This window comes from Cucumis melo, chromosome 12 (assembly GCF_025177605.1).
Source record: "Cucumis melo cultivar AY chromosome 12, USDA_Cmelo_AY_1.0, whole genome shotgun sequence".
Taxonomy (NCBI): domain Eukaryota; kingdom Viridiplantae; phylum Streptophyta; class Magnoliopsida; order Cucurbitales; family Cucurbitaceae; genus Cucumis; species Cucumis melo.
Genome location: NC_066868.1, coordinates 21,608,792 through 21,632,719, shown reverse-complemented (window position 1 = coordinate 21,632,719; position 23,928 = coordinate 21,608,792). Strand labels below are relative to the sequence as shown.

Genomic DNA, 23,928 nt, shown 5'->3' with positions numbered 1-23,928 from the left:
AAGTTCAGATGATGCATTTGTACTTAGTCATGTTATCGTTCTTGTTACCTCACAGGTATTGCACTGATCATGTTATTGTGCTTTTAAGTTATACTTGTTTTTTCTCTTTTTCCCAAATGTCTCCTTCCATATTGATGGTTAAGCATTTGGACCGGACCAAAGACAAAATTGTCAATTCACAAGTTTGATGACCAATCAAAACTTTTGTACTTGATAACCTAAAAGAACAAACCACAATTAAACTGACCGTATGGGGGCATTTGACATGTAGGTTTAGAATTCTAAACTTGTGCTTTTGGTAGTCTAGCTTGGGTTTAAGAAAATTGTGTTTGAGGTCCATGTTTAGGAAGTCTAAGTTTAAAAGGTCTGCGTTTGGAGTGTATGCTTAAGAGGTTGAGATTGCAGTCCAAATTTATGTCTTGGGTTTGTGAAACATTTTTTATATGTAATTAGTGGTTGCTTTATCTATATTTATTTGCTTAATTGATTCTTATTAGTATTTCATAATCATATATTGATATATATTTTATATATTTATGTAGGTGTGGATGAAATGAAACCTTGTCAAAGCGAAAGCAAAAGAGAACCAACAATGACAACTCAACTACATTGATAATATAACCTTGAGTACTTGATGAATCAAGTGTATTTTGAGAGCTAGTGTACTTTATCTTAGCTTGTTTAGTTTGAATAACAATTTTATTGCAGAAAATTATTCAATACTTTATTTGTAATGTTGATGTTGGTTTGTTATGAAATATTTCATGTGTTTTGATTTCAATTAAAAATGAGTACTTCAATAAAATTTATGAAAATCTAATTAATTTAAAAATTATTGTTATAAAGAAATTAGATATTTTATAGTCACAGCAAAAGCTATAGAAATTTTTGTATGGCAAAAAAGTAAAGCTATAAAAAGGTTAATAAAATTATAATAATAGTAATTATAATAGATCAAATAGCATTGTTATAACATATAATTATATCTATAAATAACATATTATAACCTTGAAAAAATGTCACCGTATGTTAACAATAACATCCTATTTTAGCTATGTAAATATATTATAGCTTTATTAAAAAAAAGCTATCAAATGGATTTATAGCAACATATCTAAGCTATATATTTATACACTATTATAGCATTCGTCATAGCTCTACGAAAAGGCTATAAAATGTCCCAGACTTTTAATAACATGGGCTGTTAGGACCTTCGAAAAAGGCTATGAAAGGTCTTTTATAGCCTTTTTCGTTAGCTATCGTAAGCATTATTTCTTGTAGTGTCGATTCCCATGCGTATTATTCACCATCTTCGACCTTTCTTCTTCTTGCAACCCTAGTGCAATCGCCAGCCTCTTTATGGTCGTCCACTCGTCAATTTTCTCTATGTCACCGGTCGGATCGCCATTCTCCACTCCGTCTTCCTTTGAAAACGTCATCGATCAACGTGTTGCGTCGATCGTCGTTTTTGTCGCGGCAGCTGCCATTCGCGAACCACCACATATAATAAACTATTTATAAAATATAATAAATTTTCAAATTTTGATGTTGATAGACACTCATGTGCTTCTATTAATCATATTGATAGACAGTAATAAAAATCTATTGGTATTTATCGATAGAATCTAAAATTTTATTAAGTGTTATAAATATTTTAGTTTATTTAATTTTGCAATTTATAAGTTTGAAAACTTATAATATGATTTATATGTGAATAAGCAACATGGGGTGGTGGCGCAGTTGGCTAGCGCGTAGGTCTCATAGCTTAAACGAGTTATCCTGAGGTCGAGAGTTCGAGCCTCTCTCACCCCAATGAACCATTAATTTTAGTTTTCCATTCCCCTCCACTCCCCCTCGAGTTTTTTCTTAGAACCATTTGTTTGATTTTGAGCTTTAATTTTGTGATGGAAATGATTCCATGGCGTCCTCTTGATTTCCAGTAGTTGTAGATCAACATGGCCCATCAAATCCTCCATATCTTAATCTTCGTTTCTCCCTCTTCCTTTCTTTCCTTCTTACTCTCTCCGCCGACACATCTCCGACCCCATTAATGGACCTCCCTCCCGCCATTTCCTTCTCATGGAGCCGTACTGTCTCCCATTCTCTTCGCATTCCTCAACACCTGGCAGTAAGTCCTCCGTTTTCATTATCGCATTTATTCGGATCTGTTGGTTGTTGAGGGATGAATATGGTTAAATCAATGCTTTCCCTGCCTTCTCTCTCTCTCTCTCTGTTTTTTTTTCTTTCGTTTAAATTCTCATTTTCTTTTCCTTTTCGAAGATATGTGGCAACAGGTGTCGAGTGTTCTGTGTCATTGATGCTACAAAGATGGTATGTACTTTGAATTTCTATGTTTTATATTTCATTATGGAATTGAGAATTGTAATGTGTAGTTAATTTGTAGTCAGTTTGTTTTATATGTTTGATAATTGTCTCCGCTGTGAAATTATCTTTATTGGTATTGATCTAGTAATTTGTGTTGGGTTTTGTCCAAATATTAGAATAGCAGTTGTCATACATTTGAAAGATTCAAGGAAGTTAAGGGTTTCTAAGTACTATAAAAGAAGATTATGCCTGTGGTTTCCTATCATCCCATTTTGAAGTACTTTATGCATGATATACTAACTCAATTGTGCGAATGGTATAATAAGTGTTGAAAGAGATTTCTGTTTGATCATTATCATTTTCCACTTGGCGAAAATTTTTTGGTCCATGGTTTTTTCTTTGTTTTGGAGTTTTTCCATGCTAACTTTTGTGTTTTGATTTTTTTAAAATTTTGAGCTTATTCATGTGGTAGTAGCAGAAGGTTTTTTTCCAACAATTTGAGACTTCGTAGTGAGGCTTTTGTTGGCTAAATGGCTATGGTGTTTTTTAATAGAGTCAAAAGCTGTATGGCATAGGGTCATTGTGTGCAAATATAGTCCCTACCCTTTCAAGTGGTCATCCGTTTGTGAGCTTGACACTTGCAAGAATTCTTGGGAGGCAATCTCTTTGGGTTTTTTCTTTTTCCACCTTTTCTAATCCTCTAGAGTCAGTTGAAAATAGTTCTAACACTTCTTTTTGGCAGTATCATGGACTGGGTGAACTGATAATCCCTTCTGTACTTGTTTCCTTGCTTGTATCACTCGTCCTTCTCGAGGTTGTGTCCTATGGCTTTCTCTCTTGATGTTGGTTTCTGCTGTCCTCTTTCAGATAGTGAATCGTTTGACATGTCTTCTATTCTTTCTTTATTGGGAGATGGCCATCTTCATTTGAGGAGTAGGAGTATTAGTTTTTGTTCCCCTAATCCCTCTAAGGGTCTCTCTGGTTCATTTTCCTTCATATTGGGTAGCCCTTGCACTTCTAGGAACTTAAGGAAGGTTAAAATTTCCAAGAAGGTCAATGTTTTTGCTTGGCACGCATTACATGAGAGAGTGAATGGAATGGCTTGTATTCAAACACACTCTTCCTTCTTGTTGGGGCTGCAGTGGTGTTTTCTTTGTAGCAAGTTATCTGAAAATCTGGATCACATCTTCGGGAGATTCCAGTTTGCTCTTTTGATACAAAAATGCTTTTTGGAGACTTTTGGTGTTTGCTTAGCTCGTAATGGAGGTCGTCTACTTATGTTGGGGAAGGTTTTGTTTCATCTGCCTTTTTGTGATTGGCGACATGTTTGTTGGCAATTGGCTGAAAGCCGTTTTTCTACTATTATTTTTTTCTGTCTTGTTAGAACTGTGGTTGGTTAGATCCTTTTATTAGATGTTTCTATGAACCCTTTTCTGCTCTTTCATTCTTGTCAGCTCGGTTCTTTGATTAAAAAGCAATTTGTTGCAGAAAAATCAGCTCACAGTATCAATAACTGGAGCTACAGGCTTTATTGGCCGAAGGCTTGTGCAAAGGCTACATGCAGGTTATGTTCAATACATCCCGCTAGACATCTGCAAAACCCACATCAAAGCTTGCCTATTTTTCCTCACTTTCTTTTTCTATGTCTAATTTGCCACCAAAAAATTTCAAAAAACATTGCTTGCTTAATGTCATATCTTTAACCTTTTAGCTCCAATCTGCTTCTCACAATATAGTGAACGAACGACTGATTCGAGAATTCTTTGTTGTGTTCATGATTATAGATAAACACAACATTCGAGTTTTAACACGTTCTAAATCTAAGGCCGAGTTGATATTTCCGGGTAAGAAGGTAATACATGTCATAGTTGTTCATGTTTTACTGTACCTTCTGACTTCTTTTCTGTCTAACTTTTAAACTGCATCCCACATTTTGTAGCTAGGGAGTTTCCAGGAATCATGATTGCAGAGGAGCCGGGGTGGAAAGACTGCATCCAAGGTTCAGATGGAGTTGTTAACTTGGCTGGCATGCCTATAAGTACCAGGTGGTCTTCTGAGGTTAGTACATACTTCCAATGGATTTTGACCTCCTAAGACGTGACTAACGGTCCCATTTACTACACAAAGAGCTAGGAATAAGGTCTGGAAAGAAGCTTAACATTTGCAATGTCTTATTGTGGCACTAGATTTGTATGTTTATCCATTACTGGAAACCACCATATCTGTTTTAGACGAACTGTCTCTATAGAATTTGATTCAATTCGACACTTTGTGGTTTAATCACTTTCAGTATCTCTTACCCTCTTTGTTTCAATTTGACGGTCTGAGGACTTGTCTTGTAAGCTATTTTTCCAAAATTAATAAATATACATTGTACCCATTTCAATCCAGATCAAGAAAGAGATCAAGCAAAGCAGGATCAGAGTCACCTCAAAGGTAAAAATTTATCCAACTTAACTATTAGAATACTGCAAACAGTTTTAAGGACTTTTTCCTTTTCTAGCTTACAGAAGCAAAAAAACTGATATGTCGCAATATTTAATATACCTCGTCTACTTAGTTACTTAACTAATGTGAAGGTTGTAAGCTTAATCAATGACGCACCGGATGCAGCTCGCCCTACGGTTTTGGTTAGCGCAACAGCTGTTGGTTACTATGGTATGTGCTTCTTCTAGACTTACTCAACTCTCTCTCTCTATCTCTCTCTCTTCCTTACTATATATCGGCAAGACTTGACTGTATATCTGAAAGAACAGATGCCAATGTTTAGTTTAGTTTAAAAATTTCAGAATATTCAAAGCAACTTGATCAAAGAACAAGAAGCAGATTGTAATAAATGGAAAGAGTACTCCTTGTTGTAAAGTTGTCAACAATTCAAATTTTCTTTCTTTTCTTTTCATTCTTTTTCTGTTCTTTTTAGAAACTTTTATTAAGAGAATGAAGATAGACTAATGCTTAAGATACAAGGAAACAAAAATAAATAAATAAATAAAGACAAATACATAACAAGATGAAGAGAGCTGTTGTGAAATTATTATTATTATCATTTTCGTCCTTTTCCTATTATTAGGACTGCCTATCTTCTCAATTTTGCAGTGAGAATTAAGAAACTCAAATTTATAATAAAAAATATATTTGAACTATTATATCTCTCAGGTACTAGTGAGACAGCAACATTCGATGAACGAAGTCCATCCGGAAATGACTACTTAGCAGAGGTAAGGAGAGTTGTCAGATAGTGCTTATTGAAGAGCACTAGTTGAATTTTATTTTCCTTTTCTTCGTAATAAAGAGGAAAATTGTTTACAGCAATTTCTGTTAATAATAATAATAATAATGAATAAACAAATAAATAAATAAGTAAATAAATAAATTGCAATTGTTTGTCATGAAATTATTTGCTGAGGAGTATCATTAAAATTTCTTTCTATTTGTCATATACTGAAAACTTTCGTACCACATCTTCTGATTTCTGGTGTTTGTGTTTACTTAAGATAAAGATATTGATTTCCCAGGTTTGTAGGGAATGGGAAGCAACAGCCCTGGGAGTAAACAAGAACGTTAGAGTGGCTCTTATCCGTATAGGTGTTGTTCTTGGTAAAGAAGGTGGTGCTTTAGGTATGGGAGTTTGCTCTTATTGTTTTCTTTTCTTTTTGTTCTTAATTATTATGTTTAAATCTTAGTTTGGTTAGTTTACTTTCAACTTATATCTATTTTATGACATGTTTTGGAGTGATAGTAAAATAGTTAAAATTACTTTTATCATTTTCCAAATCAATTAAAAAATGTTTTTAACCGTTAGAAGCTAATTCTAATAGTACACAGAATTCGTAGAATTGAACGTTGGATTAATTTTGAACAATCAAAGGTGTGTTTGGGAATGATTTTAACTATTACAAAAGTGAGTTTAGTCTCCAAATTTTCAAAAGAGTCATTTTTTTTAAAATAATTTTTGTCTCGTCCGTTTTACATGAACCATGTTTAATTTGGTCTATGTACTTTTAAAATTCAATCAATTTGATAATCTTTTCTTAATCTTATTTTCAATCACGATTTCAGCTCAATGCAACACTTAAATAACTTCCCAAAATATTGTCATACTTAATTCTACATTTAAATGATTTTCAAAATATTGTCTTTGTTTGTCATCGAAGATCTTTCATTGAGCTTAATATTCGTGTTAGAATCATGCAAATACGGAAAGAACAATATATGTAAAAGAATGTAGGACCAAATTATCAAAAGCTTGGTTGTATTTGAAAAGGCTCTTCATGGTAACTAGAAAGTTTCCTATATTGCGATAGTATATGTGTACTACTCATTAATTGATTGTCATGTTGATATCTATTAAAAATAATGTCAAGTGCAACAAAATTGGTAACGCAGGTTTTCGTAAATATTGATGTCATAAAAATATTCATACCGATGAATATTTTTAGAGAAACTTATAAAACAAAAAATTAAAAGAAATTAGTTAGCACATAAATCATTCAACTCTTTTTTTTAAGAAAATGTTTTGAATTTAAACAAATTACATTCATCTTAGTAGTATGTTGTTACTTATGTTTTATGTTTTGGGTATTTTTTTACGATTTACCTATCATACCGATATCAAGCCTATGAAAACGTGTAAATGTCAATATGTTGGACGTAAAATTAATACTATGATGTTGGTTGTATAGAGTAGTACTGTGGATATCTTTTCCATGTTAAAATTTAAAATAATATTTCTGTATGTGCCTTTGCAGCCAAAATGATACCTCTCTTCATGATGTTCGCCGGAGGCCCTCTGGGATCTGGAAAACAATGGTAACACTCTATCTAGAACTCAAAATTTAAAACATTGACCAATTATTTCATTTCAATTAAGCTCAGCACACTTTCATTTATGAATCGAATAATTGTAGCTAGAAATCGAGTATCTTTCTTTCCCATTTTTAAAATCTAATTTCTAAAATCCAAAATCTCAAACAACTTTTATTATTATTATTATTATTATTATTATTATTATTATTATTATTATTATTATTATTATTATTATTACTACCATTATTGTTATTATTATTTTAAGTTTTTAACAATGAGAGTGAAAAGGTAATTGGAGAGTTGGAAGAGGAAAAAAATGTTAAAAGGGATATTCGTATTTTCAACCTATTCTCAAAATAAAAGAGGGAAAAAAATCAACTTTTGTGTTTTCTCCCCCAAAAGAAAACATTTCTAGCCTTGACAATCCAATTTTAGGTTTTTCTTTTTGTGATAATTAATTAGCCCTGCTGAAGGTTCATATGACCTTTTTTTTTCCTCTTAAAAGTAGTATTTATTCATTTATAAAAATTGGTAACGCAGGTTTTCGTGGATTCATTTGGATGACATTGTGAACTTAATATATGAAGCTCTGATCAATCCATCTTATCAAGGTCATATTTCCATTCTAACACACTCCCAGAATAAATACATTGTAAACATAAACAATTAAAAAATTGTTTCAAATACTGGCAAAATAACAAGCAATTTAGGATAATATTAATTTTGATTAATTAGTTATTTTCACTCTCAATACATCATAGGTAAGCGATGACCCTTTTGTTTTCGTTTTTGCATTTCTAATATTGTTTTGAATCTAAGAAACTGGTATAGGGTAATTAATTAATTAAATTAAGGGCTTTTTGAAAAAAGAAATAAGGTAAAATGAAAATATATATAAAATGAAATTCTGAAATTCATCTGTTTACTACATTTTACTATATTTGTAAATAGTTTTAACAGTTTTGTCATCTAAAACAATTTCTATAATAAAAAAAAAAAAAAAAAAAAAAAAAAAAAAAAAAGCAGGGGTTATAAATGGAACAGCACCGAACCCAGTTACGTTGGGTGAATTATGTAAAGGATTGGGAGCTGAGATGGGAAGACCTTCATGGCTCCCAGTACCTGACTTTGCTCTCAAAGCCGTACTTGGAGAAGGAGCTTCTGTGGTTCGTCACAATCCCCACTCTTTACCCTTCCTTTTTTCTTTTCTTTTTTTTTTTTAAATATAAAATTCTATCATTTCCAAAGTTCGTCATTTTGTATTCTAATTTCATGTCCAATAGGTTTTGGAAGGGCAAAGGGTGGTTCCTACCAGAGCCAAGGAATTGGGTTTTTCGTATAAGTACCCTTCTGTCAAGGATGCACTCAAGTCCATTCTTTCCTAAGTTCAATTATCAACAAAATTGGCCACAGCAATTGTTTTTTCTTTCTTTTTGGATGAGATTTACTATTTAATTGTGTTGTAAATTCGATTTTGGTATGAAATGAATGATGCAAAGATTAAAATTGTAGTGTAGTGGAGAAGGAGAACAAATAATTGCTCATGATTTATAAATTTATGGACACAAAGTGAGGTATTGCATGGCATGATTTCAACTACACTGTGTTTGTTCTATGAGGAGATATATGTAGACAATGAAGTGTTCCTATATTTATCTACTGAAGTAAATGTTAGATAATGAATCAACCTCTCAATGAGTACCTTTTCCCAGTAAAAGGTTGGAATTTGGGGTCTTCCTTTTCAGCCTGATCCTTTTTATTCTCTCTTGAAGCCTCCTACAAAATGTCATAACAGACTCCATTACTTCTCTTCTTTTTGAAACAATAAATAAATAAATGGAGTTTTTGAAATATAGAAAAATAAATCAAACTATTTACGAGTTAGAGCAAAATTTTCCTACATATGTTTATAGAAATCTATCAAGTGTTCATGAAACGACAAACTTGTATCAATTCTCATCAATATAGAGTCTAAAAAGTATTAATGCCTCGAACTATGAGGTGTGGTGTCTCGAAGGTTCTTTAATTCTTTCTACCTTTCTCGTTTTATCTTTCTTTCTACCTCTTTTTTTATTGAAAAAAAAAAAATCATACATGTGTGCAATGTCCAAAGAATGTACAGAGATTCTTATGATAGGGAATACAAAATATGGGTCCAATTTGCAACAAGAAAATCTAACCTATGATATTTAAGAGGTAGGTAATCTTTACACCAAGAAAAAATAGCATTATAAGTAGATGAGTTCAAAAATAGGTTTTCTAGTTCTTAAATTTTAAATTTTATGTCTAACCTTGATTCAATAGGTATTTTAAAATTCACAGATTTAGAAAACACAAAAATGGAAAGGCATGGGATTATATTAGATTCTATTAGACTTAAAATAAAAGACATCTCAAAGGCCCGTAAGACACAAAATTGAAAATAACCAACTAGATTTTTTAAAGATAAAGTATTTATTGAACACAAATTTAAAAGTTTAAATAAGATGATGATTGTGAGCAGAGTGAGTATACCTTTGGAGTCTCTTTAGGATTCCGATTAGCATTTTGTCCAAATACCAACTTTCCCTGAGACTGATGAGCTCCGTTCACTGAGCTAGATCCAGCAGACTGTTGTGAATGGCCATATCTGCTTCTACCACCCGATTGCTTCGCATCACCTGACCTAGAAGATGAAATTGGCTGAGGCTGGTGATTTGATGATTTACCATCCAAACGTCTTCCTGTTCCTGTGAAAGCACTAAATTTGGGTTCTGCTTCGGCATCTGGAGCTTCTGCAACTGCAAGAGAGTTCATTTAGAATATGAAAGATTACCCACACCCAGCTTCTAAATGCATGTCTTCCACATTCATTAGTACCTAGAAACTAGTAAACGGTGGCTTTCTGATTCTCTTTGGCTCAAGATTGCTAACCCTATGACATTAGATAACTAGAAACTCTCTATAGAATCAGGTTACAAAGCTGATTAAGAAAAAACATCAACTTCATATGCATAAATAAAATAAAATCAAGCATTATATTTAACTGATTTAAAATACATACACCAGCATACGAACAACATCAGCAAATTGCAGTAAGAATTGAGCAAAAAGGAGTAGAAAATGACACCTTGTTCCTTCCCTTTTGTGGGTGCAACAGGTTTCTCTGGTTCTTTGTAATCCAGGGGAGGTGCAAAATCCACCTCACAATCTGTCTCAATGATACTTATTGCATTGGATGGCTTCGTTTCGACTATGTCAATGTAATATTTCTTGTTGTTATATGCCACCATAATACTGTCTCCAGTGGTGAGGCAGGAGAAATTCCTAAGTGTTGTCTCTAAGCTGTACGACAAAGATAAATAATCTGACATGTGAAACAAACTTCATCACACCAAACACGTGATTTATGACAAGGGCATATCACCCAGAAAGGAAATACCACAGCATGTGTTTGAGAGCAATGTTCTAACATCTAACACTTCCTTAACTACCATGCACAGACATACTTCTCCATTTTTTAATAAGAAAATCAGCCTCCATATTTATCTTATCACTTATGAAGTCAAACATGGACAATTTGAAAACACCAATTTGATATTGACCATTAATTTTTTTCAATATAACTTTCATCAAGCAACAAATGCTGTCGTAAGATCCAAAAGTTCTTCCATGCAGGCTATATATCTAAAAGCTTCCCATAATACTAAATATATCAAGTGACTATGAGATTTGAATCATTTACTTCAAAGACATTGGATTAGAGCTGCCTATTTTTACCATTAGGTCAACACCAATCCACGGTAGCAATTTGACTTTCGAGCATTTTAGGCATGTTTTATGCCTATAGGCCGTAGCGGCTAAATTAACGTAGGTTAAAGAGCTCGTCTTCAAATTAAATAAGAAACGGTCGTGGATTTCAGATTTAGAACTCCTTCCTATGACCTAAGCTGTAAATACAAATAAGTGGAGAAAGTTGAAGAATATCTTACATTGCTTTGGGATTCGAGATATCCAAAAAGTCCTTTGTGTGTGGTTGTAATTTAACATAGGTTCCCTTTGGAAGGGGGACATTTTTCACTCGCACTAGGTCTCCTTCTTGTAAAAGCATGTTCTCCATCATCTGAAAGGGTAACAATTAGAACGGAAGTGTTCTAGGACAAAACAAAACATAAAACAGAGCTACTAACACCTGGGACATGTATCACACAAGAGAAATATGGAACTCTACCCAATAAGGCATGTAAATCATGCCTTCTTCTGCAACAAACTCCAAAACCCCACAATGAGAGACTCGCTCAACAGCATCATTTCGTAGCTCAAATAACATTGGATAATCAATTTGTAAAGAAGCTGCAGGGTGTTGAATTTAAATCAGTCACCTATGATGAAAAGAACAGCGGAAAAAATAGAACACTTTTAAGAGTGCCAACAAACCAAGGCGATCAAGGGCTGATGGAGGCATTATAACTGAAAATCAAAAGTAAAATAAACAACATGAGAAACTATGAATATGAAGTTGAAGAATACGTTAAAAAAGGAACAGAAACCTAAAACATAAAAAAGGTGAAGACTGAATGTCTTACTTCTATCTCCAGTTTCAAGGTGTGGCTGCAGTATGAAAAAATTAACTGGGATTAGAAGAAATTGACTATTTTGGGAATAAGAAAACAATTCGATTTTATGTGTCCAAATATGGATGCTTTAAAGTTATTTATAACAAAGAGCAACATTCCAATATATACTTTCTTTCGCCTACAAATTAGAAACATGTGCAGCAGTTGCTTGATATTACATGAAATTCCAAGCACGCACACACAAAAAGAAAATGACAAATAATAATGCAAGAGCAATGTCGATCCATGCTGAAACTTCAAACAAAGACAAGTATCACAAGGCTGCCTACATTAAATTATCTAGCATGAAGAAGGCCTTTGTTATGCATGCAAAATAAAACAAGGAACACCCCAAACACTAATCAACATTTGAGCACACTTCTATAAATAACGAATAAATATAGAAGGAAATCAAACCTTATCAATAAATGATGTAGAGAAACATTGATAACTTTGCTCAAATGATGTTCCACGATATCCATACCCATCAAAATACTGCAGATGCAGAAACATAGAGATAACGTGAATTGTAATAACTACAAAAACTAACCAGTTTCTTTTCAGAAAAATGTACATAACTTTTCACATTAAGAACCCTCCTAAAACGGGGAATTGGAGGCCCATGTATTGAAAAAACCGTAACAACTTGTACATGACCAGAAAAATCTACAACAAAGGTAAAATCCTTTCCCGAGGTTTGAATTGATTGGAAACATCCGAAACATTATGTTCTCAAATTTAGTTTATCATGTAAGCGACAAACTGCTTTGACCAAGTGAGATGTACAAAAAGAAATTAAATCCTTTATTTTTCTTTTTCAAAAAAGAAGTTCCCTGATCACTCGCATATTGTATAAGGCACTAATTAAAAGGTTTTAGGCGGGAGAAGTAAATATGCAACACAGAATAAATCCTCTGCAAATATTTGTTCAGCAGGTTTTGTGTTCCATAGCCAGAAGACGCTCAAGATCTTAAGGTCAAGGATTAACAAAAGAGCAGTAATGTAAGTGACAAAAAAATAAGAAACCAGTAATTTATTAAATTGAGGGACAGTAGAACCTTCTGTAAGATAAATTAATTCAAGTCCACATCACGTCTAAAATACATACTACATGCGTTTTCTTCATTCTCTCATCACACAGGCAATGCAAGAATCAAATGCAGTTTCACAAAAACATCAAAGGTTCTCATTAGAACAAGCTGAGAAAAGAATTCATACCATTTTGTACAGCCTGTATAGAGTGCCTCAACGGATAATCAACCTCTTAAAGGCTCCAAATCGAATGGTGAAGAACTGTATGATGTACGATATATAAGAAAACCAAATGCTTGAAAACTACGGTATCATAATCATAAACCTTAAGTTCAAGAATTAAATCGCTAATGCACAATTCCATTTATACAGCATAGTGACTAAAGGACATCAAGCGCATCAAACTGATTCATCACCAAAACAGCAGAAAGAAGTACATAAATAGATAGCAAATCCTCACTCCCCTTATATCAAACATGAAATAACAGCTAGACAGATACATAAAACAAGGCAAAAGATAAGAATATGAAGAAGAAGAAAAATCAGAACTGACATCAAAGATAATCAATCAATCAAGTTGCTACGTTTATCTTTCATTGGCCGCAGGTAACCAACATCTTCCGATCAACGGAACAGTAAATAAGTTAACTAACAAATGAATGCACATATCCAGATGAGGAGATTGTAAAGATAATGAAAATTCAAAGTTCCGGTCAGTCAGCATTCTGAGCAAGCAAAACAACCAGAGTAACATCTCAAGAGGATCAACCAAGATAGAACTCGAATAAAAAAACTACAAGCCAGAATGCGAATGCAAACGTACCAGAGATGAGATGAACGGAGCGATGAGTGGCCGATGAAACGATCGACGGTGGGAGGAAGAACGAAGGGGAGAGAGTATTGATCGGTTTCGATGATGAGCGTCCGATTTTGCGGATTTGGAAACCCGAATATGATCGTAAGCAAAGAAGGTGCTCGAATTCGTAATGTTCACGCCATGTATATTGAGTGGTCTTTGAGCCTGGGCTTTTTCACAGCCCGACCTATTGAAGCCCACGCCACGGTCTCGAAATTTGGTTTGTTATGATTTTCAATAGTATTTTAAATGTATTGGCCTATTTTTTAATTTTAGATTTATGCAATATTCAAATTAAACTAACATAACATAGATTACTAAATCAAGATAAACCATTGTGTATTAGATCTATTTGTTTAATATAGATATCGGAAATATGAATTTGTATATAGAACAAAACACACTTTGAGTTTAATGTCAATTAAAATAAATAAATATTTTAGTTCGTAAAGTTTGATGAATAACTCCAAATAGTACTTGAACCATTAATTGACCAACAAAAAAAAAAAGACATAGAAAATTAAGTTCACGACTGTGTTAATGAAGAGACAAGTTTATAAATTTAATATTAATTTTATTAGTGATGCGACTTGTTCTCTCTTTGCTTTTAGTAAGATATTGTCGTGTATTTTAGTATTTTGGAAACAATGATATCTCAAAATTTCCATTTGTTTATGCTATTATGTTGAAAACAAATTCAACCTATAAGTATAATCCATGCCTACAAATATAATGACACAACTATAATGTAAATATAGGAAATAAATGTTTCTTAACCTATAATGACACAACTAGCTGCGACATCAAAATTATATATAGTGAAATAATTATATTAATTAAAAATTTAAAATGCAAAACTATATTAACTAAAGATAAAAACATTTAAAATTATAGTATGTCAGGCTACAAACTCAATTATTTTTTTAAAATAATGAAAACATGTATTATAAATTAGGATAAATTATGAATTTGGTCCATGCGATTTGGATAAAGTTAGAAATTAATCCATATGGTTTTAAAAGGTTAGAATTTACGTGTGATATAATTTCATATACGGTCTCTTATAAATTATATAATATTACTAAATAATAGTTATACAATTTTTTAAAAACAAATTATGTTGATAAATTCTAATTTTCTACCAAACACATATAAAAAGATATGAAATACAGCTCTATTTCATCTAATCCCTTCGATTGTTTTTAGATTTCTACCAAACATACCTTAAATTTTCTTTTCGAAATAGAATCCATTTGAGAGGTTTTTTTTTTTTTCAAATAGAAAAAGTTAATAAACTATTTAAACTGTATATAATAAAATCACAAAAAATAAAACTTAGATTTTTCTAAATATTTTGTGAAAATGTTGTATTTTTTAGGATTTCCCATAATAGGATAATAGCCCAACAAGAACAAAGATTGGCATTTCTTTATCTACACACTACCGAAGGGTCCCTTCATATATTTTATATATCCATTATGTTATAGTGCCTTTAGTGATATTAGGACATGTGAGGGTTATTTACCTAAGATAAAAAACTTTTACCAATCAAATATTATAGAGAGATGAAAAGGAAATAAAACAGAAAAATAGTTAAATGTGTTACGTGACTTAAGAATCTGTTTGAATTGATTTTTAATTGTTTAAATAAGTGTTTTTTAATTGAAATTTTTTTTAGCTATTTAAAAAGTCTAACTAAATATATGATTTTTAATAGCTGATTGTAAAAGCGAGGCTGAAGTAGGGGGAGGCATTAGCAGAAGCTTTAGAGAGTGGACTTGTGAAGAGGGAAGAACTTTTCATTACCTCAAAGGTGAGTTTTTCTTCTTCTTCTAAATAGATTTAAATATAGAAGTTTACTAGAACTGAGAAGGATGAGGATGGGATGTTAGACATTGACACAACCATGTCTTTAGAAACCACTTGGCATGCCATGGATGATCTAGCTTCTACTGGTTTAGTTCGTAGCATCGGTATATATCAGGTATTGCATCTTTTGTTTTCTCCTTAAAGCACAAACATTTTGATATATTTAGATAACTTGTCTAACCATTTTATATTCATCGTATTAGATATATATGTCAAACACTTGTTTGTATAATTGATATGGTATTGTTAGACAATAACAAAAAAAAAAAAAAAGACAAAATATGTATATTTATTTAAATAAACATGTTCGTGTCATATTCATGTCTTATATTTTATAAAAAAAAACCCTTTTTTTGTGTTAGGGTGTTTGTAGTAATTATGTTTTTTCTAAGTCTCTTGTTTTTCTATTTTAATACTTATAATTTAGTTTTGGTTTATTTATATATGAAAACACTTTTCCATTTATGTACATACTTTTTTTTACCATCCACTTGTTAATCTAAAACATCTATTTAAACCTATAATAATCATATTTCAAATCATCACTCCAAAGAAATCCAATAATATTGTCAGTAAACAAAACGGTTACTTCTTAAAAGAAAAATGAATTTAAAGCGTTTTGAAAGTAGACATATACATAAATTTAAATAGGAATGAAAACAAAAATGCATTGACATATTTGTTATTAGCGATAAGATTTGTTAAAAATTGAAACACGTAATTAATGATACATATAACAAAGTTTGTGTACAACAAAATGTTGCAGCAACTATGACATATTTGTAACAAGAGATTGTTTGGCTTCATAGTGAACCAAATAGAAGCACATCCTTATTTTCAAACAGAATCTCTTGTCAAATTTTGTCAAATCTTGATTTTTTTGGTGCAACTATAATTGTCTCGAAGATCCTCTTCTTCAGCTACGATGCAAACTGACATTTATTATATCTTTTTCGGTTTCAATGCTGATAAAAACATCTCATTTCTCCTCTTTTGTTAAGTGTAATCGTTCACTCTTCAACGTGAATAGTTCTCTTTATGTTTTTGTCTAATCTATTTCTAGTTTAATTAGAAGCTTATGAGATCAGTTTAATTAGAAGCTTATGAGACCTTTCTCAAGTGTTAGTTCTTTCTCTTTAATGAAGTTAATTAATTATCTTTGAAATAAATTAATTTTGTTTATAAAAAAAATCACAGGTTAAAATATAAATTTTGGACTAACCTATGTACATTTTGGGTTCTATTTCATTGCAGTCATCATCCATATACTTTCATTTTTGTTTTTTTGTTTACTTTCAATAGATCTTGAAAGTAGTATTTCTATTGAAAATTTATTAAATAATAATAATAATAATTTTCATGCAAGGATAAACACGATTGGTGAATATATTGTCATCACTTAAAAAAGAAATGCTAATGAAGATTTTTGTTGAAAAGAATTATAACAATAACGAACTTATATAGTAAGGATTATTCTACGAGTAATTGAAAATGAATTGGATATTAAATTGAGATGTTAAGAATTATATACCGTAAAAACAAACGAAAATTTAAATCAATAGATATCTCTAGTTAAAATGATATTTTAATAACATTTTTTATCAAATTAAAATTTATAAGTTCTAATTAAAATGATATTTTAATCATGTTTTTTATCTTAAAACTTGGATGAGTATTACAATTTAATAACACCTTGATTAAGATACATATTTCTTGCTTTTTAATTTGGAGATTAAACAAACACAATTTTGGAAGATTATTGAGATATCCTTTGAAAAAAATTCAGAAAATTACACCATTCGAAAATTTGTAAATGAAACTTGCAATTTGACGATATTTTATTGAGGTTCTTTTCCTTGTTAGGAACTCGCGAAGAAATATGAGAGGAGTCCAGCTCAAATTTCCCTAAGGTGGAGAATTCAAAAGGACACTGTCGATATACCAAAGACTTCGAAATTGAAGAGATTGGAAGAGAATTTGCAAGTTTTTGATTTTGAGCTTGAAGAGGAAGATATGGATCTCATACAAAATATTGACAAGAAATATAGAACCAATCTCGTATCAACGTTGGCTTGGGACATAAATATATATGCTTAATTCACTCTAATTTAGGTTTGTTCGGTAACTTTTATGTTTTTGGAAATTAATGATAATATATCAAAATAAAGAAAAGGTTTATGTCTCAATTTTATTAAACTATAGATAAAATTGTTGTTGGCAATGGATATTTATAGAATAGTAATAAAATCAATAGGGCATAGAGTCGTCGAAAATATATACAAAAAGGCACCGACAATAGTTCTCCCGACAACTAAATGGTCGTGGGGGATGTAGTTGGGAAAACCACGTCGGGAGAAGAACTCCCGATGCACCATTAACACGGCGTTAGGATTTCAGAACTCTCGAACGCCTAAATGAATTGTGTGCGTGTCCTAGTTGTTGTATCCTCAAATAAGTTTGTTCTTCAATCGGAACTTTTAGATCATTAAGAAGGATCCAACATTTCATTTTCCTCAAAAAGGTTGCTAGTTTCTTCTTCATTATGCTGAGTTGTAACTCTTTCTAAACCTCTAGGAAAGTTGACTGACTCTCTATGATATACTCAATTCATATATGAGGGGGATATTCCAACGGTTAATAGATGTCGCTCCACGCCTCTAATGACTCTCACATTGAGTTCATTCAATTCTTGCATGGACATCGTCTTGTTCATTCGGAATCATTAACATGAAACTCTTTGTAACCTCTGAAAATTGGGACACTCTCTCTCTATACTCAACCGACAATTTATTTCTAAGTTTGATCCAATATTTATTCATCATTAAAGACCTAAAAGATTAATAGGTTTGATTATTCAATAATCTAAATAGAGAGAGAAAGATAAGAAGAATTAAAGATCTAAATATTACAAATTTCTCTTTTCTTTATAACATATAAACATGAACACACTTCTAGGTCCTCCTAAAAGAAAACAACATTTTAAAAATTACTTTTAAATTTATATTTTAATTCTTAAACTTATTTAGATAAATTTGAAGAACTTAATTTCTAATTTTGAAAATTTAGAGATATAATTACAACTATGACGATGGTTTATGGTTTTTCAAACTATTCCCCCTTTTTTTATGTATTTCTCAACCTTCTAAACACACACAAACACACATATATAATGGAGAAAATGTATAATAAAAGATTGGATCATGACTTTAAACGAAATCACGATAGTGGATTCAAATATTAATTTATAAATTTCGTAACACATTATATTGTAGTCTTTTTAAAATAAAATACGCATTAGGTCAATTAAACATAGTTATAATGTACAATATTCTAAACATTTAAAGATTTTATTTAAACTTTTTAAAGCTCATAATTAAACACTTATAACCATTCTATCTAATGTTCGAGTTTGTACCAATAGTCGAAGGCCATAATCTTTGAAATTAATTTAGGGTACCAAATTTTAATTTAATCGTAGTTGAAGATAGACAAACACGTGTAAGGCTCTAAGATGCTTTTCTTTTAACAGTGATTATGTCTTATAGTTCAAAATCATCCCCAGCAACTATAAATACAATCCAATAAGCAAAATAATTTTTTTACAAAATGCCATAAACAACAACCACTTGGATCCATTGACAAAAATCTTTCATTTTATGCATCCCATCACTTGGATCCAACAACAACAATCTTTCATAACATATAGATGAGAAGAGAAGTTACATAATGGAAGAGACAGGGGTAGTCGACGACATTGCGAGAGGACGGAGGGCGGTGGTGGCACGGGCGACTGTGGGGCGGTAGTTATGCTCTTCTTGATTTCTCGTTCTCCCTTCTCTACCTGTTCACATTCTCCCTTCTCAAATCTGAAAAATACAAATCTGATGAGGGTTTTTAAAAGGTAACTCCCGACGCACAAGAGTCTGGAGTTACGTATAACTTCTGATGATGTACTATAGTCGTCGGAAGTTACTTATATTTCCCAACACCCTAAACCCTAATCATCGGAAGAAGCAATAAGTTTTTTAAAATATCTTTCATCTTTCCCACGATGCTAGTATCGCGTTGAGAGATATGGGGATCGTCAGACGTCTTGTAAAGTGGCATCGAGATATCTTATACATGTCCAACGTCGGACACTTATCCCCGCTAAGCGCCTGACGTTCCCTTGAAACTCGTGACGACAATAGACGTCTGTCACAAGTTCATCCAATCTCTCGACGCTTACTCACAAGACGTCGGGAGATGCCCCCTCGAATTTTAAACCAAAACATGTTCATTTGACTGAATAACATTAATTAAATTATAATTTCTATCAATATTGGTTTGATGTTTATAATTGGATGATCATGTGATTGAAAGAAATAACATACAACTAATATGATTTCAGAGTGTCACACGTTCATGGTATTTAATACAATACAAAAATCCTCAAATTCGCGAACTGTAATTATTTCAATATATATGTTCTTATCAAAAGTCTTCAAGTGGAATTAATTGGTGATATACATATATGAGTCTGTAATTAATTTCGACGTGTTAATAAGGTATACAATCACTATCATAACCTCTTCCTAATATTTCGAATTTACAATTTTGTTGAATATTAAAACAACTTTATTCATTTTTTATTTCAAAATAATCATATTATTATTTTTTATTGACTAAATCTCAAATTTTTTATTTCAAAATAACCTTGAATCTTTCAACACTTAATAATTTAGAAATTAAAATTAATTTTTTTATTATATCTTAATTTATTTTTTAAATTTGAATATTTAATTTAGAAATTAAAATTAATTTTCATATTAAGATCTTGATTTAAATTTTAAATTTTTTCAAAAGAATAGGCTAAGATATTGTGTTTTTAGATAAAATCTCTCAAATTTCATACATTTTATTAATTAAATAATTTAAATAATTTAAAAAAATGAGCTAAAATTTTCTTAAGAGACAAAGAAAAGATGCAACTTTTATCTTTGTTCTTCCAAGTGAAGGTTTTTGTTCTTCCACTACAAGCGTGATTGAGCTTGAAAATCAAAGATGAAAGGTGGAAAATGAATATAGTATTTGCGTTCTTCAAATGTTTATATTATTATTCTTAAAAATGCATGATCGAAGAAGCTGAAGATAAAAATGAAACTTCAAATGGAATGATAACTTGCAAAAGGGAGACTGGAGATTGGGGTTTATCCTCCTTAAGGTGGAAAGATTAGGGTTTGTTCGCTTGAAGAAGATGCGAGTAAAATGGATAATCATAAAACTAAAGATGGAGAATCGAAAAACAAAAATGGAAAATGCAAATCATTGCAACGAATCTGGAAAATGGAGATGATGAATAGTTTTAATTTTGATTAAACAAATATGTACTGCAATTATGTTTCAACATTTATGGAAGTGTATTTTATTTTAGATTAAGAAAGTAGGTTTTTACAAATTCTTATTTATTGTATTTTTTTTTCATTTGGCCATTTTTGAAGGAAAAAAACCTATTTTACTATTTTTCAAAATTTCAACTTTACTATTGCTACTATTCTGGTTGACCCAAATTATTATGACTAAGTGATCCACTAACTTGAAATTAGGCCTTTCTCATGTTTCTAGAAATGGTAAGAGCACAACCCATACTATGGATGCCTATGCTTTAAGCTCCTTTACCTCTAATTTGTGAATCGATTCTTATCCTTCTTTGATTAAAGAGACTAAATGAGGTTGATAATGGATTTTTGTACCTTTGATTTATTATCTATGAATCTGTTTTCTCGAAAGAAAAATAATTCTCTTTTGCCTGATTATTTTGTCAAAACTACCGTATTTTTCCAATTAACCCCAAACCATCAATCAAATGATTGCATCAATATCTCGTACGATGTCGTTTTTGTATGGTAGCTGAAGCCGGCGTTAAAAGAAAGAGCTTAAAATCACAAGCGAATGAGCTCAACTTTTGTGGAAGTAGAAGACTCATTGAATTGATTGAAAGAACAAAGCTCCGATAAAAAAAAATGGCGATAACTCTTAACAGTGGGTTCAAGATGCCAGTGATCGGGCTTGGAGTTTGGCGTATGGAGAAGCAACCAAGTCAGAGACCTCATTATCAACGCCATTAAGATTGGTTATCGCCATTTTGACTGCGCCCGTACCCTCTTCTCATGATTCATTCTCAGTTTCTCTTGCTTTTTAATTCCTTCTCTTTTGATATTATCATCTTTTCTTCCACGAGACTGGATTTGGTTTAATTTGATTTTCCTTGTGTATAACTTAGAAATCAAGTCGAAATCATAGAATGTCTCCGATTCTGGGTCCATTTTTTTTTTTTTTTTTTAATTTTCTTGAGTTAGGTTGTGTAGAAATAGTGGGAGGAATTGAGTGTCAAAATGTTTGATACCTGATTTTGGGGTACTTACAGTCACAGACAATTAATTTCGATTTAAGTGTTTATTGAGTCAGAGGACTTCGAAAAAAACAAGTGGATTATTCAGCTTTTGTCAATCCTTATATATTCAAACTTTGAATTTAATCGCTTAGTCTAAAGGTTGAATATGGTTTGAATATATGGATTTGTGTTTGGTACTTTTTGTATTACTTTTTTTTCTGTAAAGAAAAGGTCGACTTCTTATTCTTAAGCATTTTTAATTAAAGAATAGACATCAATTTCAAGCATTCCCAGTCATATCTGGCAATTATAATTGTTGGTCAAGTTTCAATAGTGGTCACTTTAAAGTATTAATGTGTTGGGAATACTTGTCTGAAGAAAACTTGAGTGACATATTTTTTTAATAGAGATTTTGTTGTATTCTTGCAGCTGATTACAAAAAATGAAGCTGAAGCTGGGGAGGCGTTAGCAGAAGCTTTTAAGAGTGGACTTGTTAAGAGGGAAGAACTTTTCATTACCACAAAAGTGAGTTTGATTTTGAATTCTTATTTCTCTGCATTTGAATCCTTCTTTACGTTCAAACAGTTGGGAGCTTCAGGATGAGTTTGTATGATTTTGTAAGGACAAGAATTGCTTTTAGCCAATTATAATTTTCACGATCGATAGATATTGAAAATTTTAAAAATGCTTCTAAAAGAAACATTTAGTCCCCATGTCCATGTGCTCAATTTCTTACGATGGTTTTCATCTTTCTTAAGTTAAAGAGTCGAGTTATTAGTTAAATTCCAAAAAAAACAAGAACAAATGTTTAAAAATTATTTTTTGGTTTTAAAAATTTGGGTATATATTTTTAAAAAGGCATTTTTAGAAAGTAGATAACGAGTAAGTAATTTAGTTTTTCTCTCTTTTTCTTTTCTCAACAGTTGTGTCTATCTTGTCATTGTTCATTTCTAAAAATTGAGTAATGTGGGAGAGATTTTTCAGTGGGAAAAACAATGCAAGGATTCTGGTGTTTGATGCAGCTAATTGGTTTGTCTTTTTTGCTTGTGTTCATTTCTGTAAATGAAGATCCCTTGTGTTGGAAAAACAATGTTGGTCTTCAAATTGGTTAAAATCATCTATATCTTCAAATCTCAAAATTTTCAAACACATTTGATGGCTTTGATAGCAGTGTGGGCTGTTTCTAATTCTTTTTAAACAAAAATCGGAGAAATCTCTCATGTATGGTGGTTGCAAGTATACCCTTAAATTTATTATAACCATAGAAATTAGACCCCCGAGGCCTCATTTGGTTTTTGGTTTTTTTTTTTTTTAATTTTTAAAAGTTAAAGCATCTTGATTCTCACTTTTATTTGTTGGCTTCCAAGCTTCTTTTGACTACATTTTAGAAATGTTTTAAAAATCAAGGTAAAAATTGAAAAGAAAAGGCTTTAACTTTTTTTAAAAAAAAAAATTGGTTAAGATTTCAACTCTGGTACTTGAAATGATTCATGTGTAAGAATATGAGAGGAAATATGTTTAATTTTTAAAAATGGTTTCTTGTATATCCGACAAAATAAGTTTAAAAGATTAGGTCCATAGTCCAAACTTATTTAATTTTGTATAATTAGAAAAAAGATCTCTTATTCATGGGATACACCTTGATACATTACTAATTACACTCGATTCACTATTAATATCCACTGTGATACACATCAGACATACATTTGATATACTTGATGCACATTAGAAATACTAAATATTTTTATTTATGATAAAAGATTTTGAATTTTTTGTTAAATGATTAGGAAAAGTAATATACATGTTCATTGTAGAAATATAAATCAAAAACACATACTATTATACCTCGAACTAAAATAATTTACCCTCAAAACAAAAACTATTATAATCCAACTATAACAAACTTGAATTATAATAACTCACTTCTTACTTCAAACCTCTCCTAAGGAGGGTAATAATTTTTTACTCTAAAGTTGATAAAAATCAACTTAGAAAAATATCAAATTGTTTTATTTACCCAAATGTCATTAGACATATTTACATTAATATTTTGTCGTTTTCAACATTTATAT

General features: G+C 31.3%; 3 protein-coding genes, 1 long non-coding RNA gene and 1 other non-coding gene across 12 annotated transcripts; 4 read left to right on the top strand and 1 right to left on the bottom strand.

Annotated features, from left to right (window-relative positions):
* Positions 1 to 1,211: 1,211 nt before the first annotated feature.
* On the bottom strand, positions 1,212 to 13,750 carry LOC103488062 (uncharacterized). Of its 7 annotated transcripts, none has more exons than XM_051080478.1 (11): positions 13,582 to 13,750; positions 12,945 to 13,019; positions 12,144 to 12,221; positions 11,697 to 11,721; positions 11,548 to 11,580; positions 11,342 to 11,463; positions 11,103 to 11,233; positions 10,241 to 10,455; positions 9,646 to 9,905; positions 8,834 to 8,907; positions 1,212 to 1,480 (listed from the first exon to the last, which is right to left on the bottom strand). In XM_051080478.1, exons 2-11 carry the CDS (start codon positions 12,945 to 12,947, stop codon positions 1,390 to 1,392), a joined length of 1,032 nt encoding a protein of 343 aa, XP_050936435.1. In that variant the 5' UTR covers positions 12,948 to 13,019; positions 13,582 to 13,750; the 3' UTR covers positions 1,212 to 1,389. The 7 variants fall into 7 exon arrangements, with proteins under 7 accessions (XP_050936435.1, XP_050936438.1, XP_050936434.1 ...); XM_051080477.1 differs by having other exon boundaries at positions 1,264 to 1,480; positions 9,646 to 9,911; positions 13,582 to 13,748; XM_051080479.1 differs by lacking the exon at positions 1,212 to 1,480 and adding an exon at positions 4,763 to 5,069 and having other exon boundaries at positions 9,646 to 9,911; positions 13,582 to 13,748.
* Positions 1,726 to 1,812, top strand: TRNAM-CAU (transfer RNA methionine (anticodon CAU)). The gene is given in 2 exon segments: positions 1,726 to 1,763; positions 1,777 to 1,812. It is a non-coding gene; the product is annotated as a tRNA-Met (tRNA).
* Positions 1,828 to 8,730, top strand: LOC103488077 (epimerase family protein SDR39U1 homolog, chloroplastic). Of its 2 annotated transcripts, none has more exons than XM_008446645.3 (13): positions 1,828 to 2,128; positions 2,281 to 2,331; positions 3,814 to 3,889; positions 4,110 to 4,169; positions 4,265 to 4,383; positions 4,717 to 4,761; positions 4,905 to 4,983; positions 5,482 to 5,543; positions 5,841 to 5,943; positions 7,074 to 7,134; positions 7,672 to 7,742; positions 8,158 to 8,297; positions 8,415 to 8,730. In XM_008446645.3, the coding sequence occupies exons 1-13, from the start codon at positions 2,051 to 2,053 to the stop codon at positions 8,514 to 8,516; spliced, it is 1,047 nt and encodes a 348-aa protein (XP_008444867.1). In that variant the 5' UTR covers positions 1,828 to 2,050; the 3' UTR covers positions 8,517 to 8,730. The 2 variants fall into 2 exon arrangements, with proteins under 2 accessions (XP_008444867.1, XP_050936432.1); XM_051080475.1 differs by having other exon boundaries at positions 1,874 to 2,128; positions 8,158 to 8,294.
* On the top strand, positions 13,675 to 17,580 carry LOC127144180 (uncharacterized). Its single transcript, XM_051079752.1, has 4 exons — positions 13,675 to 13,821; positions 15,359 to 15,427; positions 15,488 to 15,598; positions 17,347 to 17,580. Exons 1-4 carry the CDS (start codon positions 13,675 to 13,677, stop codon positions 17,578 to 17,580), a joined length of 561 nt encoding a protein of 186 aa, XP_050935709.1.
* Positions 17,581 to 21,240: 3,660 nt separating this feature from the next.
* LOC103488090 (uncharacterized) lies at positions 21,241 to 22,573 on the top strand. The gene is made up of 2 exons (XR_537377.3): positions 21,241 to 21,619; positions 22,286 to 22,573. It is a non-coding gene; the product is annotated as an uncharacterized LOC103488090 (long non-coding RNA).
* The last annotated feature ends 1,355 nt before the right edge of the window (positions 22,574 to 23,928 follow it).

Coding starts and splice junctions, on each gene's coding strand:
- LOC103488077 (XM_008446645.3), top strand. CDS start 2,051: ATGGACCTCCCTCCCGCCATTTCCTTCTCATGGAGCCGTACTGTCTCC. Junction 4,170..4,264: donor GGCCGAGTTGATATTTCCGG/GTAAGAAGGTAA, acceptor CACATTTTGTAG/CTAGGGAGTTTCCAGGAATC. Junction 4,984..5,481: donor AACAGCTGTTGGTTACTATG/GTATGTGCTTCT, acceptor TATATCTCTCAG/GTACTAGTGAGACAGCAACA.
- LOC103488062 (XM_051080477.1), bottom strand. Junction 10,456..11,102: donor ATCTCGAATCCCAAAGCAAT/GTAAGATATTCT, acceptor TTTGTCGTACAG/CTTAGAGACAACACTTAGGA. Junction 9,912..10,240: donor CACAAAAGGGAAGGAACAAG/GTGTCATTTTCT, acceptor ACTCTCTTGCAG/TTGCAGAAGCTCCAGATGCC.
- LOC127144180 (XM_051079752.1), top strand. CDS start 13,675: ATGAGCGTCCGATTTTGCGGATTTGGAAACCCGAATATGATCGTAAGC. Junction 13,822..15,358: donor CTATTGAAGCCCACGCCACG/GTCTCGAAATTT, acceptor AGGCTGAAGTAG/GGGGAGGCATTAGCAGAAGC. Junction 15,428..15,487: donor AACTTTTCATTACCTCAAAG/GTGAGTTTTTCT, acceptor AGAACTGAGAAG/GATGAGGATGGGATGTTAGA.